The following is an 18,521-nucleotide window of genomic DNA, read 5'->3' on the forward strand; positions in this document are numbered from 1 at the left end:
AGGGTACATTTACCCTTCTGTTGTCATCCATTTCTTAAATTTCAAGAACAAAGACATTGTTGTCAATTACATAAAGAACAATTACTGACATTAAAAGAATCACATAGACAATCTCTCATATTGGCGCTGACCACACAAGCAGCATGTATCTAGCAGGACTCCGGTCACTCTGTGATTTATACCAGAGCGGTTGGCCTCATTGCAATCCTAGCTGTATTACTGAGGTTGCTTAAAGTATTTTAAAATCGTGATTGAGTGTTTAAATAATAACCACCATTGTCTCTCCCTTTGGAAACAGGAATTCCTTTGAACCAAGACATTGCTTAATACAGCTGCACAGTTTCCTATATATGATCACCTGTTCAGTCCTCGTAAGGGGTTCTCAGTCCACAGATGAATAATACGTCCGGAAGATGGTCTTACAGATGTATTCATACCAAAGACCAAAAAGTCGACAACCACGCCCATTTTCTATGTGATTCTTTTCATTTAAGGAGATAATCTTTATGTAAATGATGACAATCAACATCATCTCCCACACAACTGTCTCCCAAACTGAAAGCCTATTTTTGGTGGGTCGTGAAAGTCCAGGCAATAAACAAAGATGCCTTTAAACTCGTATTTATCATGTCACATTTGCTGCACTTCAAAAACAAATTTCAGTCCATTTATTTTGCTGCTTATGTTTTAACACAGGGACTATTGTTTACAAAATCCTTCCACTCTCCAGTCAGATAAGGTGATGCGCAAATAATTAATATTCACTGAATCCTAATTTCCAAACATTATCATTTGTATGGAATATAGTTTTATCTATAAATCTGTATGTCAGTGCAAATTTAGTGACCATTTCAATGGAAAATGTGCTGTCTGCAAATAACAATGCGGTAACACATGATGCTTTATTACCTTGAAAAAATTGTCCGCCTCGTGGCCATTAAAGCTAGGTGGGTTGCTAAAGATTGTTACACTGAAAAGTGAGTGGTGGTTCTAAAGCTTTTGGGAATCACAGACCTACACTGACAATATGCAATTTGTCCTCTCACTCTCAGCGACCCCATCTTGAGTAAGACCAACTTCCACAACTGTATGAAGAACGTTTCAGCTTGGATAAGGAATAATTGCCTGAAACTGAACACAGACAAGACTGAAGTTCTGATCTTCGGCAGACACACGCCCCCTGGAACGACTCCTGGAGGATGTCGGAACGGGAACCCACACCCACTCAGAAAGACCACACTGCAGCCTCGGTATTATCCTTGACAGAGAACTCTCTATGAAACATCAGGTCAACGCCATCTCCTCAGCCTGCTTCCTCACGCTCTGCAAAGTCTTCAAGTGGCTACCCATCTGCACCAGGAAGACGGTGATGCAGGCCCTCTTCACCAGCAGACTGGAGTACGCCAACATATTTTATGCAAAAACCACCACTCTACTCATGCAGAGGCTCCAGCCGATCCAGAATGCAGCTGCAAGGCATCCTCAACCTGCCCAAAAGGACCCACATCATGCAGAACCAGAAGGACCACTGGTTCCCGATCTAGAAAGATGTCAGTTCTCCTGACCCAAGACCTTAAAAGCCCTCCACGACCAAGGACCCTCCTACAAGAACCACCACCTGCATTTCCACTGACCGACCAGGAACCTCTGTGTTAAGAGCGGAGGAGGCAAACTTTTTAGATAAATAGTATTTATTAAAATACAAGATAAGACCCACTGGTGCTCAAGCTAAGGCGTCCTGCCAGATCAGCTCCAACCGCTTCTCTGGCAAAGGACCTCAGCTCCAATACCAATACGTTCCACATTACATACTCGACATTCTTATTGATGTAAGACAATTCTACAAGAAAACACACTGACCTACAATGTTAACAAACTACAATAGAAAGAAAAGAAAGATATTACCACATGTATCTTTTCACAACAAAATAAAATAAACTAAATATACAACAATACAAAATGAATCTAAAATATACTCCTCTAATTTTTTAGGCAATTTAACACTTCTTTTATGCAAAACAAGTGAATCATGTACAGATGGACTCGTACACACAATGTCTTAAAGAGAAGGTGAGTCATGTGCAGATGGACTCGTACATACATTTTCTGAATGAGAATAATCCTCAGAGTCATCACAAGATGGAGAAGACTCCACAAACAGCAAAGAATCACCAGATAAATCATCAAACCAAAAGTCAACACCATCTTCCATTTGACCCCAAAAACTTTCTTGACCTGGTTTGAGAATAACCACTGAACTTTTACACCACCAACCCTTGCCTTTTAGCAAACCGTGGAATCAGTGACATCCTGTACTTCAAAAGGTACAGTAAATTTAGATAATCCTAGGGGTGTTAAAGTAGGCTTAATGATTCTTACCCAATCTCCAACCTTTATACATTTATTCTTACAATGGTGAGAATTATCATAGTATTTCTTTCTATACATACGAGCAGTCATTATGGTATTTCTAGCTTTAATAATAGAGTTTTCTAAAGTATCTCTTTGAGGCTTATCTTTACTCAAGAAATGCATTAATAAGGATCTTGCTTGTCTGCCTCTCATTAAAAAATATGGAGAAACACCTGTGCAAGTGTTAGGAGTTAAATGGTAGCTCCAAACTTTCTCTTTAAGGAACTCAAATACATCACGATTGCTTTCTAAAATGGCTTGAATACCTTCTTTGAAAAACCTGTTTGCTCTCTCAATTTGACCATTAAAACGTGGACTATAAAGAGGAGCTCTTTTTGCACATACATTAAACTTTTTTTTAAAAAATTGTATTTTGTTTGAAATGAATTGAACTCCATTATCAGACATGATTGATATGGGTGCCCCTTCAATCCTGAAAATGTTATGCAGGAAAGATATAACTTTGTCTGTGGTTGGATGTTCAACAAAAGAATAGTATAACCATTTAGAAAAATCATCAATGAGAACAATTAAGAAGCTTTTTTCTCTGCCCAAACACTCATAAGGTCCAGAATAATCAATAGAAAGCTTTTCCCAAGGACCTACAGGGGCAACTCCAATAGACAAAGGTTCAGTGAAAACTTTCCAGTGTTTATCAGATTTAATGCATACTGAACAATTATCTATAAATCTCTCAACAGATTTTCCATTCCAGGCCGACAATAATGATTTTGAAGTAATTGTTTTGTTCCAGATATATCGGGATGTCCAGAATGGGCTATATTGATGAGTTTATCTCTGAGATTAGTTGGTGGTATAAATAGATCTTGCCTCAACAACATGTCATTTTCAACACTCAGTTCCTCAGCAATTTGTGCAAAACTTCTGGGGGGTAATTCTAAATTCTTAACTGAGGGCCACCCATTGATAACATAATGCTTCACTTTAGACAAAACATTGTCATTGGTAGCATGATGATTCCTTCCTTCTCAGAAATGGCAAAATTGCAAGAACCAACCGCATCAATTGAAGCTACAACACATTCATGTAGATCCAAAACTTCCTCATTAGATTCATTAACAGGTGGTAGTCTAGACAGACAGTCTGCTGTAAAATTATTTCCACCCGGAATGTGTTGGATCTCAAAGTTAAATTCCTGTAGTCTAACAATTAATCTGACCAATCTAGATGAGGCTTTTCCATCCTAACACCATCCATCATGTAAACCAGAGGTTTGTGATCCGTAACTAAAACAAAAGGTCTTACCCACAAAAAATTCTTCAATTTTTCTACAGCCCACACACAAGCTAGAGCTTCCTTTTCAATAGTACTGTAGCGTACTTCTGCACCTCTGATGCCTCTAGAGATAAAAGAAATTACCCTTTCCTTACCCTCAACAATTTGCGTGAAAACAGCTCCTAAAACTACAGAACTAGTATTTACCGTCACAAAAGATTTTCCTTGAGGATCAAAAGTGTTAAGTCCAGGTGCTTTAGCAATAAGTTTAATCACATTACTAAAAGCTTCATCATGAACACTGGTCCACAAAAATGTTTAACTTTTTTGAGTAGTTGTCTAAGTGGCTCCACAACATGAACATAGCCTTTTACAAACTTAGCATAATACTCACTTAAACCAAGAAATGAGCGTAAAGAATCTTTGTCCTGTGGTTTACTAGCCCTTTCTACAGTATTAACAATATCCTCTTTAGGAGAAATACCTTCAGAAGTAATTTTGTGACCTAAGTAATTGATTTCCTTGACCAAAAATGTACACTTGTCTTTACTGACAGTCATGTCTTTGTCATCCAATGTTTTTAAATCTCTCTCCAAAATTGAATTATGTTCCTCACAAGTTTTAGCAAATAATAAAATATCATCTTGGAAAGACTGCACCCCTTTTAAATCATGGAAAAAACTCTCAATCAACTTTTGAAAAACGCTGGCCGCTGATGCCAGTCCGAATGGCATCCTCAAAAATCTGTACAAACCAAACGGAGTAATAAATGCTGTGAGATCTTTCGAGGTTTCATCAAGGGTAACCTGATGATAGGCAGATTTAAATCAATAATTGAAAACAATTTTGCACCATTGACAACAGCCAGCATCTCTTGAATTCTCAGTAAGAGATACATTTCTACGACAATATTGTTATTAAGAGATCTGAGATTCACACAATCTGATATCTTGATTCTTTTTAAGAGCGATAACAATTGAAGAAACCCATTCAGAACTATCAGTAGGCTCTAAGATGCCTTCAGAACAAAGATCATTAAGACGTGATTTAAGTTTATCTCTCACTCCCAAAGGCACCACACACACTTTATGTTGAACAGGTATAGCTCCCTTCTTAAGTTTTATTTTGTGTGAATATCCTTTAACCTCCCCCACAACATTCTCAAAAACTTTCTTGTACCTTTTTTTATTTACATTTTTTTATTGGGTTTTTGCATTCATTTTGACATATCTAGTACAATGCAGTAGTGCAGCGTTACGAAAGATATATTAACAGGTAGAACCAAATACATAATTCCGTACATGCATGTAATACTGTCCAACTGTTAGTAAGGTGATTGGTCCATGTGTACATACAACATGTTGCTGCAGCGTCTATGTTGTGCATATTATACTGAACATTCGTCGGGGAAGGTGGACACGTCCAAAAACTTTTTTGTACCTATTGAGAATATAAGTTAAAGAAGGTTTCTCCAAGGAAATATTGTCAATAGAAATGTCTCTTTATTGAATAGGATGATCAGAACCTGGGCATACATTTCTAATTTACCCAAATCATACCACCCAACAATATTTTTCCCATCAAAAGCAACATACATTTTGGTGAAAATTAAACGATCCTCACATTTCAAAGAATCTTCAAAGAAGCCTAACATTTTGATGTCAAGATTGCCAAAAACTTTGGGATTGATGTCTGAAATACTGAGATTAACTCCTTTCCAATTGGAATGATATTAACAGAACTGTCAAATGAATCATCATAAATAGTTATAATCAATTTTTGAATATCATGTTCAGCACTAGAAATGCTATAAACAGTGGAAAGTTCTGCAATAAGAAGCAAAATGACCAACTTTCCCACCTTTCGTACACTTTTTTTTAGGGGCAGGACAATCAGTAAAATTTGCTGAATGTGTTTTAGACCCACACCTAAAACAACTTAAAATGAAGTCTTTACTCATTTTAAAATTACTCTTATTGTGAGTTTGAACTGCACAGACAGAAGAATTATTAGTGCTTTTAACATCTTCAGCAGCAATAATTTTGAGGACTCAATAGACCTCTCAATACCATTAGCTAGGTCTATTACTTCAGCCAAAGTAGGTTTGCGACATGCCAGAAGTCTTTCTTGTACCTTCTTTGACCAACAATTAAATACAAATTGATCTCTAATTGAAAGATCAACATAAGCTCTAAATTCACAATTGGCAGCCACGACTCTTAGGGCTGCCACTTATTCCTCAACTGTTTCATCAGAAACGGTTTCCTTTTATGAAAAGCATGCCTCTCAATCATGACATTTGGCTCATCTGTTTTTCAAGTCTTGCTACAGCTTCCTTAAAGACGTTCCATCCATCACCTCCACCACTTGGTGGCACAATAGGCACGAGATTCTTAAACATTTCTATAGCAGCAGTTCCAAGATAACTGAATAAAATTGCTTTTTTCCTTTCTGCTGAAAACGCAGTTCCATCAATGGCTACAATATAATTCTCAAATGTCTCCAACCACTTCTTCCATCTCAATTTAGGCTTCCCAGGAATTTCCAAGAAAATGGTGGGTTGATTACAAATTTGAGAAGAAGCCATGGTAAATAATTTGCACTTTAAATATTGTATGCAAATCACAGCAGTAGTAAAGTTGTAACATGCACCTTAAATACTCTGTGGGCAAATTACAGCTGAAGTAAATATGTGACACTTAAAATTCACTAAGTGTCTTTTGAAGACTAAAAATAACTTTATTGAAGCATAAAAGGTTGAAATAACAAGTAGAATAATAATACATATGGTGACGTACTTAACATGAATAAGTGTGCAAATCACTGTTGTAGTTTTCCTCATAAAATTAATAAGTAAAATATGAGTGTGAGAATCACTGAATCCGCGAAGGTAGTAAGTATCAGAAGGTTGTAAATCAGCTCACTGACTTAAAACACTGGAAATGCAGTCTCTGTAAGAACTTGTACAAAGAAGAGCTGTACGAGTCAAAATCCAACTAAATATGACCGCGACGTTGCGTGTAACCTCGTACGTGAGGAAACAACGATGGGTTCCACACAGCGTTTCAAGAAACTTGGTAAATGTTGCAAACACGTCGATGTCACAGTTCCTTCAGCTGAACTGTACGGTGCGCGTGATGAAAGAGGCGCGAGCAGCTTCAAATAACCAACGGCCTCGCATCCTTCAATTAATTAAATCCAAAAGTACCTTATTTTCCAGCCATAAACGCCATAAAGGATAAAATGAAGATGAAGAGGACAAATCAGCAGATAACGCAATAAGTCCTTAAGCAAGTCTGTTATTAATTTTTAATCGATATCCAACTTCCAGCTTGCTCGGCAAACACAGTGGGTCGGTAAAATAAGTAATTAAATCTCGCCATTGTAATGAGCGGAGGAGGCAAACTTTTAGATAAATAGTATTTATTAAAATACAAGATAAGACCCACTGGTGCTCAAGCTAAGGCGTCCTGCCAGATCAGATCCAACCGCTTCTCTGGCAAAGGACCTCAGCTCCAATACCAATACGTTCCATATTACATACTCGACATTCTTATTGATGTAAGACAATTCTATGAGAAAATACACTGACCTAAAATGTTAAAAAACTACAATAGAAAGAAAAGAAAGATATTACCACACTCTGCTCCGCACACCTCATCCTAGCACAGAAGCATCACATATGCCGCTGCCGCTACAGAGGACACTCCTTTTCCCATGTCATCTCTAAAGCTGGAATGCCTGTCACCTCTGCACCACTCTTCGACTGAGACCAGCAGCAATCGCATGGATACCATCTCGGGTGACAAGCCGCACTCCACAAATACGACTTGAATTGCATAACTTCCATAAGAAATTCTTTAGCATTTAAAAAATTCGAAATTAAACACACAATAACAGTTAGTACTTTGATGCAAAAAGATATAAGATCAGATTAATATAAATCAGACTAAAAAATATGGCGCCCACAATTTGTAGCTAAATGAAGGGATATTCTATTTTTCCTGTAATAACTTTGTGTGCAAAAACATAAAGGTTACTATTTATATCTCATTTCTGCTCATGACTTACTTTGAGATAAAAAAAAAATCAAAAGAATGCAAAGCCAGTTTTTATTGCTTTCTTTAACTGCAGCTGTAATGATGTTCTGTAACCTGCCTTTCACTTTGGCTCCTGGCTTTGGCAGCAGGCATTTATGATGTTATAACTTGACTCTAATATTACAGTTGAGAGGCTATGCCATTTCGCTATTGCAGGCTAGACTATAATAAGGAAATTAGAGTTCGGATTTTATAAAGGGATAGCAGGCTCCAATATTGTAAAGTAATATCTTCGAAAATACACTGTGCATGCTTTTCATTGATCATCCATTCGCGTTAAGAAAACAGTGCATTAAGTGGTGACAGCAAAACAGTAATTAGGGTGCTAAATCCAAATCTCATACTTTTTTTTCGATGGGTGAGATTTCTCTGTGGTGGGTCTCGTCATTTAGTTTTCATTAGGTGAACCCTACTTTTTAGGTCTCGTAGAACCAACGTGCATGCATAGTAGGGCTTCCAAAAATGCTCCCAAAGTCTGCAGATCCGACACAGTGCATGTGCTTGGGCGTGCGCACCATTTGTCCGCCTGCAGCTTTGGGAGCAATTTTGCGGCCGCTTTGATGTTTTCAGTGAGCCGCTCGGCCACTGAGAACATTAAAGCGGCCACGAAATGCTCACCATTTGTCACCCCCTTCCTTCCTGCTGGCATTCCCCCCTCCCTTCTCGCCCAGTCCTTGTTTTATTCAAATCATACCCCACGGACTCCCCTTCTACTATTTATTCTGTAACATCCCATTGCTCTCTCTACGTCTTATATTTTTGTGTGTTCTCTCTTGCAGGCTTTCCCATACGAACCGCTTGCTCTTCCTCTTGTCATGCCTGTGCTCATGTCTAATATACGCTCTTTTTTCTGCACACTCGTGTCCTCTTGTTTGTTCTCTCTAGCATCACCCTCATCACACTCTCCTAACGAGTCTTCTTTCTCCCGCATGTGACCCTTCTTGCACCCTCTCGGATTCATCTTCATTCTTTCCTGCTTTTACCTGTTTCCGCCACACACTCCACTCCTTTGTGTCTAATTTCCTACTTAACTTTTCATCCTTTCTCCTTTAATCCCATTTCCACCTTCTCACAACCCCTTTGAGCACTGTTATCTTAACATTTGTGTTTGTCTCTGTCTTATGATGTCTGCCCTGCCACCATTTACTTCGGACGCTCACCCTCACACCTCCTCACCCTCACACACACACACCCTCACACCCCCTCACCCTTACAACCCTCTCACCCTCACACACCCTCACCCACCCTCTTCCTCACCCCCCCACCCTCACATCTCCTCATCCTCCCTCCCTCACACACCCCCTCACCCTCACTCACCCTCTCACCCTCACTCACCCTCTCACCCTCACACACCCTTTCACCCTCACACACCCTCTCACCTGCCCTCACACTCTCCCACCCTCTCCCTCACACTCACACCCCCTCACCCTCACACCGCCTCACCCTCACATCCCCTCACCCTCATATCCCTTCACCCTCACACACCCCTCACCCACCCACCCTCTCACCCCCTCACCCCCACCCTCATACCCCCACACACCCTCACCCTCAAACCCTCACACACACCTCCACACCCTTACCCTCACGACCCCACACCATCACACCCCCTCACCCTCTCACACCCTAACAACCCCTCACCCTCACACACCCCCTCACCCTCACACCCCCCCACCCTCACACACTCTCACTCACCCTCACACCTCCTCACCCTCACACACCCTCACTCTCACACCCCTCACTCTCACTCCCCCTCACCTCACCCTCACACCCCCTCACCCCCTCTCACTCACCCTCGCACCCTCACACCCCTGACCCTCACACACCCTCTCACACCCCCTCACCCTCACACCCCCTCACCCTCACACCCCCTCATCCTCACACCCCCTCATCCTCACACGCCCTCACCCTCACACGCCCTTACCCTCACACGCCCTCACCCTCACACACCCTCACTCACCCTCACACACCCTCCCTTACCCTCACACACCCTCACCAGCATAGCATAATAAAACAGCATAGCATAAAAAACACAGCATAGCATAACAAAACACAGCATAGCATATCATAACAAAAAAGCATAGGATAGCACAACATAGCTTAGCATAACAAAACACAGCATAGGATAGCAAAACAAAACATAGCATAACAAAACATAGTATAGCAAAACACAACAAAGCTCTCAAAACAAAACATAGCATAACAAAACAAAGCATAGTAAATCAAACAATTGCATAACAAAACATAGCATACATAACAAACCATAGCATAGCAAAGCATAGCATAACAAAACATGGCATAGCATAACAAAACACAACATAGCATAGCATAACAAAGCTCAATATAGCATAACAAAACATAGCATAAGAAAGCATAGCATAACAACATAGCAAAACAAAGCATAGCATAATAAAACACAACAAAACATAGCATAGCACAACAAAGCATAGCATAGCAAAACACAAAAAACAGCATAGCATAACAAAACACAACAAAACATAGCATAGCATATCAAAACAAAGCATAGGATAGCAAAACTAAACATAGCATAACAAAACTAAACATAGCATAGCATAACAAAACAAAGCATAGGATAGTAAAACAAAACATAACAGAACAACACATAGCATAAAATAAATAGCAAAATACAACAAAACATAGCATAACTTAACAAAACATAGCATAGCAAAACATATAATAGCATAGCAAAACAAAGCATAGCATAATAAAACATAACAAAACATAGCATAGCATAACAAAACATAGCATAGCATAAGAAAGCCTAGCATAGCAAAACAAAGCATAGCATAATAAAACATAACAAAACATAGCATAACAAAACATAGCATAGCATAAGAAAGCATAGCATAGCAAAGCATAGCATAGCAAAGCATAGCATAGCAAAACATAGCATAGCAAAACATAACACAGCATAGCATAACAAAACATAGCATAGCATAACAAAACAAAGCATAGGAAAGCAAAACATAGCATAGCATAACAAAACAAAACATAGGATAGCAAAACAAAACATAGCATAGCAAACAGCATCACTCAGGGGCACCACAACACCACTATGCGCTACCACAGCATCACTGAAAGCCACAGCATCACTCGTTCGCCATCACAACATCACTCAGCGCCACCACAGCATCAATCTTTGCAACCATTCAACAACAACTGGTTCAAATATGTTCTCTCAATGTTTCAAGCTTTATTACAAATGTAACAAAAAGATGTTAATATTTGACTTCTGCTCTTGGATTTTCGTCACAATAAAATACACTGAACATACTCTTTACAAAAGTTATTTACAAAAGTTTAAGCTATTGCCATTATAAATTACAATAACTTTTATTTAATTATTAATTATTAAAAAAATTAAAAGCCATTGTTATTTATAATATCAATACATGTAAGTCACGTAAATACAACGCATATTGCATTACAAATGCTATAGGTGTCACATTGGCGAAAGTTATTACTATTGGCATTGTAAATGACAAAGATATTAATTTTGCTATTTTCAAAAGCAAAACATATATAAATAATTGTCATTTACAATACCAATAGCTCAAACTTTCCTAATGCGAGACCTATTACATTGCAAATGCTTGTTTTTGTTTGTGACGACTCAACATTAAACACCGTTGTCACACTCAGTCTTTCTACATTGCCTCCTTACCGTGAATGTTAATCCAGAATAAATATTGCTTATTGCTATAAAGGAGTCTTAATCAAGACATCAGGCCTAGTAATATGGTACTGACTCGCCTGAGAGCTGGTTGACAAATACAGTGTGTGGTAAGTGCTCATGAATTGAAGTCTACCAGATTAAGCACAAACACAATTTAGTAAAACAGTAAATAAAAGCAGGTAATGAAAAAATATTACGGAAATTTACTGCACAAAAATGCACCATGAGTTAGAATAAAAACACGTTTAATTTTTATTTGCATTGTTTTAATAAATATAATATAAAAATAAATACATATAGAAAAAAACAGTACATAAGCACTCCTAAATCATTAAAGGTCACATTGTGACTAAACAAAGTAGTCAAAATGTCCAAATGTGCAATATGGAAATGAAAAGTTTTCTTTTCTTAGAAGTGAGTCTACATAACCGATCAATGAATCTTATGTCACACCACCAGGTCATGAGAGGTTGGTGTGGAAAACAATACATTGAAAGAGTGAACATGTAAATGTATGTTTATACCAAGGACTAAGTATGTCAATCTTTATTATTTTACATATACATTCTTATTTTACATAGCTTTTCATAAATACTGTAGACCACATAAGTGCCATCAGCACATTATTTAACCTTTAATTTAGACTTCACTTTCATCTGTGAGGTTGTTTTGGTTAATTTAACAGAGTTTCACATTTTGCCTCAGAAATGTACAGCAAAAACTGTTATTTTGAATACTGAACTCACACTGTGGAAGCTTTATCACAACTATTGACAGAAAAGTACTCTTCTGCTTGAATGGTCAAGACCATCAAAGTGCACATAGGATAAGAAGTAATCCCTTTAAATAAGAGACTTCCTTCATTATCATTATATTGTCTCCAAACACATTTAAAAGAAAATTGCTAGTGAAAATGACATTCTAGCAACATGTTACTTTAGATATATATTTGTCATACAAAATGGAAAGTTACTCTTGTATTAGGACTCTATGCTGTATTTTTACACCAGATGAATGTCCAAACAGTGTAAGGGTTCTTGCCCTAATATTCCATTCTGTCACCCGCCTCCCAAATACTCTTTGCCCCTACAAAGTTGCATCCGTATTATTCGCCGGGACACTACAGAGTAGCCGTGTGCTTTACAAGTGCTATTTGATTTGATTCTGATGATCATTGAAGGCTCTGCCTGCTCTAAGAAGATCCCTCAAAGTCACAGTGTAATCGCAGTACAAATGTATAAAAAAGGATGGTGGGTATCATAGACAGATCAATGCCATGCATTCAGGAATGCCCAGGAACACTTGTGACAGCTTTTCTGACTACTTAAAAACACTAGCAGATGATTTTATACTTCCCAACTATATCACATCTCTATGTAAAATAGGGCATTTCCTTCTCTCAAACATCAAAGCCATGGCTTCCTATATGAGCTTCGGGACTTAGTTAAAAATCTGGCACTTTAGACAGGCTTATGGCTGAAGTTTGGGTCTCGTCTGCCTCTGTGCTTTCAGTACCAGGTAATCTTTTTGGTGTAAGCGCGTTTTATAAATAAACACAAGGGGAAATGACAAGCCCTTCTTTTGAAAACCTATCTCATTGTCTCTAGTTTGCTTAATGAACTTACTGTCTGCAATTGGAACAATTCTTTATCATACGTGATGGAGCATCTGACCTGTTGCTGTATTATTTCTTTAAAACTCTTCATTAAGGCTCCTTACCAAAGTGATAGGATACGTAAGACAATATATTAAATTAAGGAGTCTAAAAACCTATGGTAAATTCTTGGGTCCCCTAAACAGGCAAGGTAGGTGAAACTGAACTTTTCAATTTTCAAGAAAAGGTTCCAGCAAATGCTTTACGTTTCTAGACATTTTAGAGGTAATGATGAAGAAACACAAGTTGAATGGTAGAAGTTGGAGATTATGTTTGGGCAAAATGAGAAGACATGAGTGAGCAACACTTGAAAACACTACATTATGTATTTAAGTCACTAAACTAGGAAATAATTTATAAATTATAATAATGGTCTATAAAATACGAATGCCTCATATTGTAAACGGCTGAAGGAAACCCAAGGAAATCTGGTATGCCAGGTTCTTGAAGAACAAATGAAAAGTTATCATCACAAAGGAGTGATCAGCTTCATCCCTTCTAACTGAAGGGATTTTATTAACATGATTCTGATATCACAGCACTAGAAGCAAGGACATTTCTACACAGACAGTTTTCTCTTTATGATATATGGGTTTTTAAAAGTGCTTTCATTATTCTGCATATTCCCCAGGATTACTGATGAAGAGTCTGAGCGAAGAATATGTATTTTGTTGTGGGACAGCTGGTTAGCTGGGTAGTTTCATGCGAGAAATTGGAAAAGCCTGAACAAATTATTGGACCACGCCTACCTCATTCTTGCCAGGACCTTCTTTTCTGCCCATTCCAGGTATAAAAGAAAGTATGTTCATGGATTGAGCTTGCCTATAGGCAAGTACAAAATGATGCCCTTAGTTTTTATTCTATTTCATCTATGGGCTTTAATCTCACAAGGACTTGTAACTTCACTATCTCATTTCGTAGCTGGTCATGACAATCGTTCATTCTCAAGGGGATTGCTCAATCTAATTATGCTTTGTCATTTTTAAACTATCACATCACTACTCTAGATTTACGTTCAATTGTAGATATTCTGTGGAGATTAAATACCATAAACACATTGTTCTCTGTTTATTAGCAGTAGTGCAGTCTAGAATGTAATTTACCTGCTTGTACAGTAATTAAGAAAAGATACCAATGAAATATATTCCATCAGCGCTAGGATACATTTTGTTGCAAATGTTTAAATACTGCAAACATTGGCTTTCCATGAGCTGTCAATGAATGGCAGCATATTTTCCATACAATGTGGATCGACAATGGTTTTTGTTTGACCTATAGCAGAGATAAGAGGAATGTCTACAGGTGGTAGGTTAAGATTGTCCTCTTCCTCAAAGACTGTGGTTGACGGATTTCAATATCTTCCCAAGTTCCTGCAATAGACGATAATGGGTACTTATTTTCATTTGGGGAGAAAGCAATGAGAGATTCCCAGGCAGATATAGTTTTAATAAGCAAATACAAATAAGAAGCCTATTTGTGTCACTATGTGGGTACTAAACAGGTAAGTGTAGTCTTTAAACTCGATTAATACAGTCAAGAGGATCTGAGACAGGAAGAGGATCTGAGAATGTGCTTCCGAGTATTGGTTAAAAATAGAGACAGAGAAAGAAAATGGCAATTCACTAGTAGCCATGTGAATTATATGAAGGGTTTCTTCTAGCGCTCTTTTTGCAGGAAGTATTGACATCTGATAGCAAAAGTAACAACTTGTGGACGACTCCGTCATCCAAAAAAACCATGTGAAGTCACTAAAGTTTGTGTACAGCAGGAGCTTTAAACTGGATCAGTTCTAATAACTCATGTTTACACGGTCCTATTTAGAGAAAAATCCCATGCTCAATGCATTACATGCATTTACATTCCATTGAAATGGGAAATATTTAAATGTTCTGAATTATGAACATCTGGATTTTTCATTGCGAACAACTGTTCTGCCAGTTATTTTGAACAAATTTCATTCTACCATAATTGAGTCGACAGGCGAACTGTGAGTGGCATGGCACATTAGATAAACAAAATTACGTTACTCTTTTAGATATACTGTAACCAAGGTAAGAGGACATTTCATTTGACACTGTTTACACGTTTTTGACACCTGATATATTGTGTAAAAAAAAACTGGTAATGTGCATGATATTGCAAAACAATAGAATTCAAATAATACATTTGTGGAGTCAGATTTGCAGCTTTACCAACTCACACACCCTTCTGCAGAGACAAGGATGCTGGAGATGAAGAGAAATAGTCTTTAAGAAGTCTTTTGCATAAGTCAATGTACTCCATGTTATGGTTTTAAAGCCTGGAATTTGCAAAATGGTACTTCTCGAAAGCTGCGTAATAGGTTGTGTAGAAGTCTTGCTGATAGGTTAAGCTCTGTACACCGCGTTTACACCTAACCAGTTGCTTGGCGTTCAATCTTCTTTATGCTTATAGACTTTGAGAGGTTGATAACCAGAACAAAATCACCTGAACAGTGAACAGCATTCTTTCTGACACGTCTGCTTTTCCTTAATTTGCCATTTTGCGAATCCTATTCTTTAAAACTCACACTTCTGGAAGGGAAGCAAAACACATAAAATAAAATTATTATTAGGAAAAAAGGATTTACTTTTGTGTTTACAGATGCTATTGTATAAAAGCAATGGAAATTATTGTTTCTGAAATGCAGACTTGGTGGCTGTGATCCTCTTTTACAGTTGTCCCAAAAGAGAATAAATAAATATGAAATAAGCGTTTTATAAATAAACTTAGAGAAATAATATTTCAAAGGTTTTGGGAAACTGAACAGCTTAACTACTAAAGACATTTAAAAAAAAACTTATACAACGATAAATTGTATACATACCAGGAATGTTAGCTCTCTCATGTTTCATGATTAAAGCAATGTATTTCATAAAGTAGTTTCCAAAAACCACCGTGAGTTCACATATTTACACGGAACAAACAAAGGCTGAAACTCTTTCTAAAAGCAAGCAGGCCAGTAAACTATCAAACAATGATTTATTTCCTAAAATATGACAGAAGACTAAAGGTATATCATAAATTTATGAATAAGGTAAAATCAAATTAACATTGCAAGCAGTAAGAAAATGCTCTTTAACTGAAGCTATGCAAGACAAGCCGCAAATGGTAGATCGCTCAAACTTTTTAAAGGTTGTGCTAGAGTGGCGGAATTTACCCATAAATAAAGGTTTTTGGACTTTCCTATTTTAGTAGACAGAATGTCACTTCACCTTCAAAGTTCTATTCCACATTCCAAGCCTCAGCGGCCCTATAAGATTGTGTAAAGGTCTATTTCATTTTTAGAGTGAAGCCTGCAAGACCCTGTGCTAGTGCATGTGTCTCACTTGAGAGACACTGCTGTTAACAAAAAAAGGGCTTGGATCTCTCCCGTAGTTTACCATTTCTTTGGCTTGCGTGGCACTTTTCTTTATAGTCCCAAATTAAAAGGGAGAGGCCCAAACCAAGGGATCAGGTGCCAACACAAACGTGTGAAATAGATTTGTCCCTTTGCGTCAATTGTTTTTTGTATTAAATCCGATGAATTTATGCAATGTCATTTGCTAACAGTGGCTTGACGTGGTGCTCGAGATTCTAACGGATTAATGTAACCTGATGATTTCACATTGATTCACTGAAATGTGTCTCTTTTTGCGTAATTTGTTTTTAATATAATTGTTTTTTATCATTTCCTGGATAACACATTGTTTTTTATGACCCTTTTATATGATCTTCATTAATGAAGTATTACATTTTTGATAATTTTACAATATATGTTTTGGAGTCACATTTGCAATGGGCTTTCATGTATAACAGACGGAGATATTTCTCGAAGATTGAGGGTATTGAAAGCAGAGTGTAAGGAAATATGAGTGGTTGCTGAAACTAGTCCAAGGGACAAATCTATTTCACACTTTTCTTTATAGTCTCGTAATTCGTCAAGGCATGCCTAACATCATTTCCGTTCCTCTCTGTGGAGAAGGGACCAAACACTGGCTGATTCAACTTAATCAGTGCCCGTCCACTGCTCCAAATGTGATTGAGGTACTATTTTGTTCTGTTCAACTTTTAGTGTCCTGCAAACAGAAGGCATGTGACTGGCAAAAACGTGCCAAGCAGGACAAACAAAATTGCCAAGATTTATTTTCTATAGTTAACTTTCTTTTACTTTGCAAAGCAACCTTTTCTCACTTTGTACTCATGTTTTCTTTTATTTTTGCTTGGAAGTGCTGCTCTTAATATTTTATTGCAAAGCGACATTGTTTCTTTCTTATATGTAATTTCTGAAATGATGTGTTAGCACATAATTGTGCAGTATACCCCAATCTGCCCATTTAAATCCACACCAATCAGCCCCACTCAGTAAAACCCACTCCAGACATATCCAATCCAATCCAATCCATCCGACTCCAGTCTAATCCATTTGACTCCAGTCCAATGCATTCGATGCCAGTCCTCCCAACCCACTCCAATTTTACCCCACTCCAATCCAAAAGAGTCAGCCCGACTCAATCTTCCACACTCCAAAAAAAATCAGCCAACTCAAATCCTAAAACACTGTCCCACTCCAATGCTAAAAATCTGTCCGACTCTAATACAAAACAATCTGCCCCACTCCAGTCCAAAACAATCTGCCCCACTCCAGTCCAAAACAATCTGCCCCACTCCAGTCCAAAACAATCTGCCCCACTCCAGTCCAAAACAATCTGCCCCACTCCAGTCCAAAACAATCTGTCCCACTCCAGTCCAAAACAGTACACCCTACTCCAATCCCAAACAATATGCCCACTCCCATCCACCCCACTCCAATAATCTGCACCACTCCAGTCCAAAACAATCTGCCCAAGTTCAGTCCAAAACAATCTGCCCAACTCCAGTCAAAAACTGCATGCCACCTCCAGTCAAACACCATCTGCCCCACTCCAATAACAAACAATCTGCCCCCCTCAATCCACCCCTCTCCAACAATCTGCCCCACTCCAATCCAAAACAATCTGCCCCACTCACTCCAAAACAATTAGCCCCCCTCAATTCTAAACAATAGGGCCCCCCTCAATTCAAAATATGCCCCACACCAATCCAAAACAATATCCCCACTTTAATCTATCCACACCAAAACAATCCAAAGCAATTCACACCACACCAATCCATCCAACTCCAATCTACCCCACTTCAGTCGAAAACAGTCTGCTCTACTCTAATCCACCCAACTCCAATCCAAAACAATCTGCCCACTCCAATCTCCCCCACTCTAATCCAAAACAACCAACCCTACTCTAATCCAAAACAACCAGCCCTACTCCAATCCAAAACAATCAGCACCACTCAAAAATGCCCCACACCTACCCCTCCTATCTATCCCAATTCACCACACCACAATTTTACAGTATTTACATTTTAAAGTCCATAATTCACAGTGCTGCCT

The 18,521-nt window shown here is 38.2% G+C and overlaps 1 protein-coding gene across 1 annotated transcript in view; it reads right to left on the reverse strand.

Annotated features, from left to right (window-relative positions):
- Window positions 1–11,634: 11,634 nt before the first annotated feature.
- The window catches only part of CEP135 (centrosomal protein 135), a 434,096-nt gene continuing 427,209 nt past the window's right edge, over window positions 11,635–18,521 (reverse strand). The window contains exon 26 of the mRNA XM_086962622.1: window positions 11,635–15,648. Coding sequence (XP_086818748.1) covers window positions 15,627–15,648 — 22 coding nt within the window. The 3' untranslated portion in view covers window positions 11,635–15,626. The remainder of the gene's footprint in view (window positions 15,649–18,521) is intronic.

The sequence above is a fragment of the Lissotriton vulgaris genome, chromosome 3_1 (genome assembly GCF_964263255.1).
Source record: "Lissotriton vulgaris chromosome 3_1, aLisVul1.2, whole genome shotgun sequence".
NCBI classification, from domain to species: Eukaryota; Metazoa; Chordata; class Amphibia; order Caudata; family Salamandridae; genus Lissotriton; species Lissotriton vulgaris.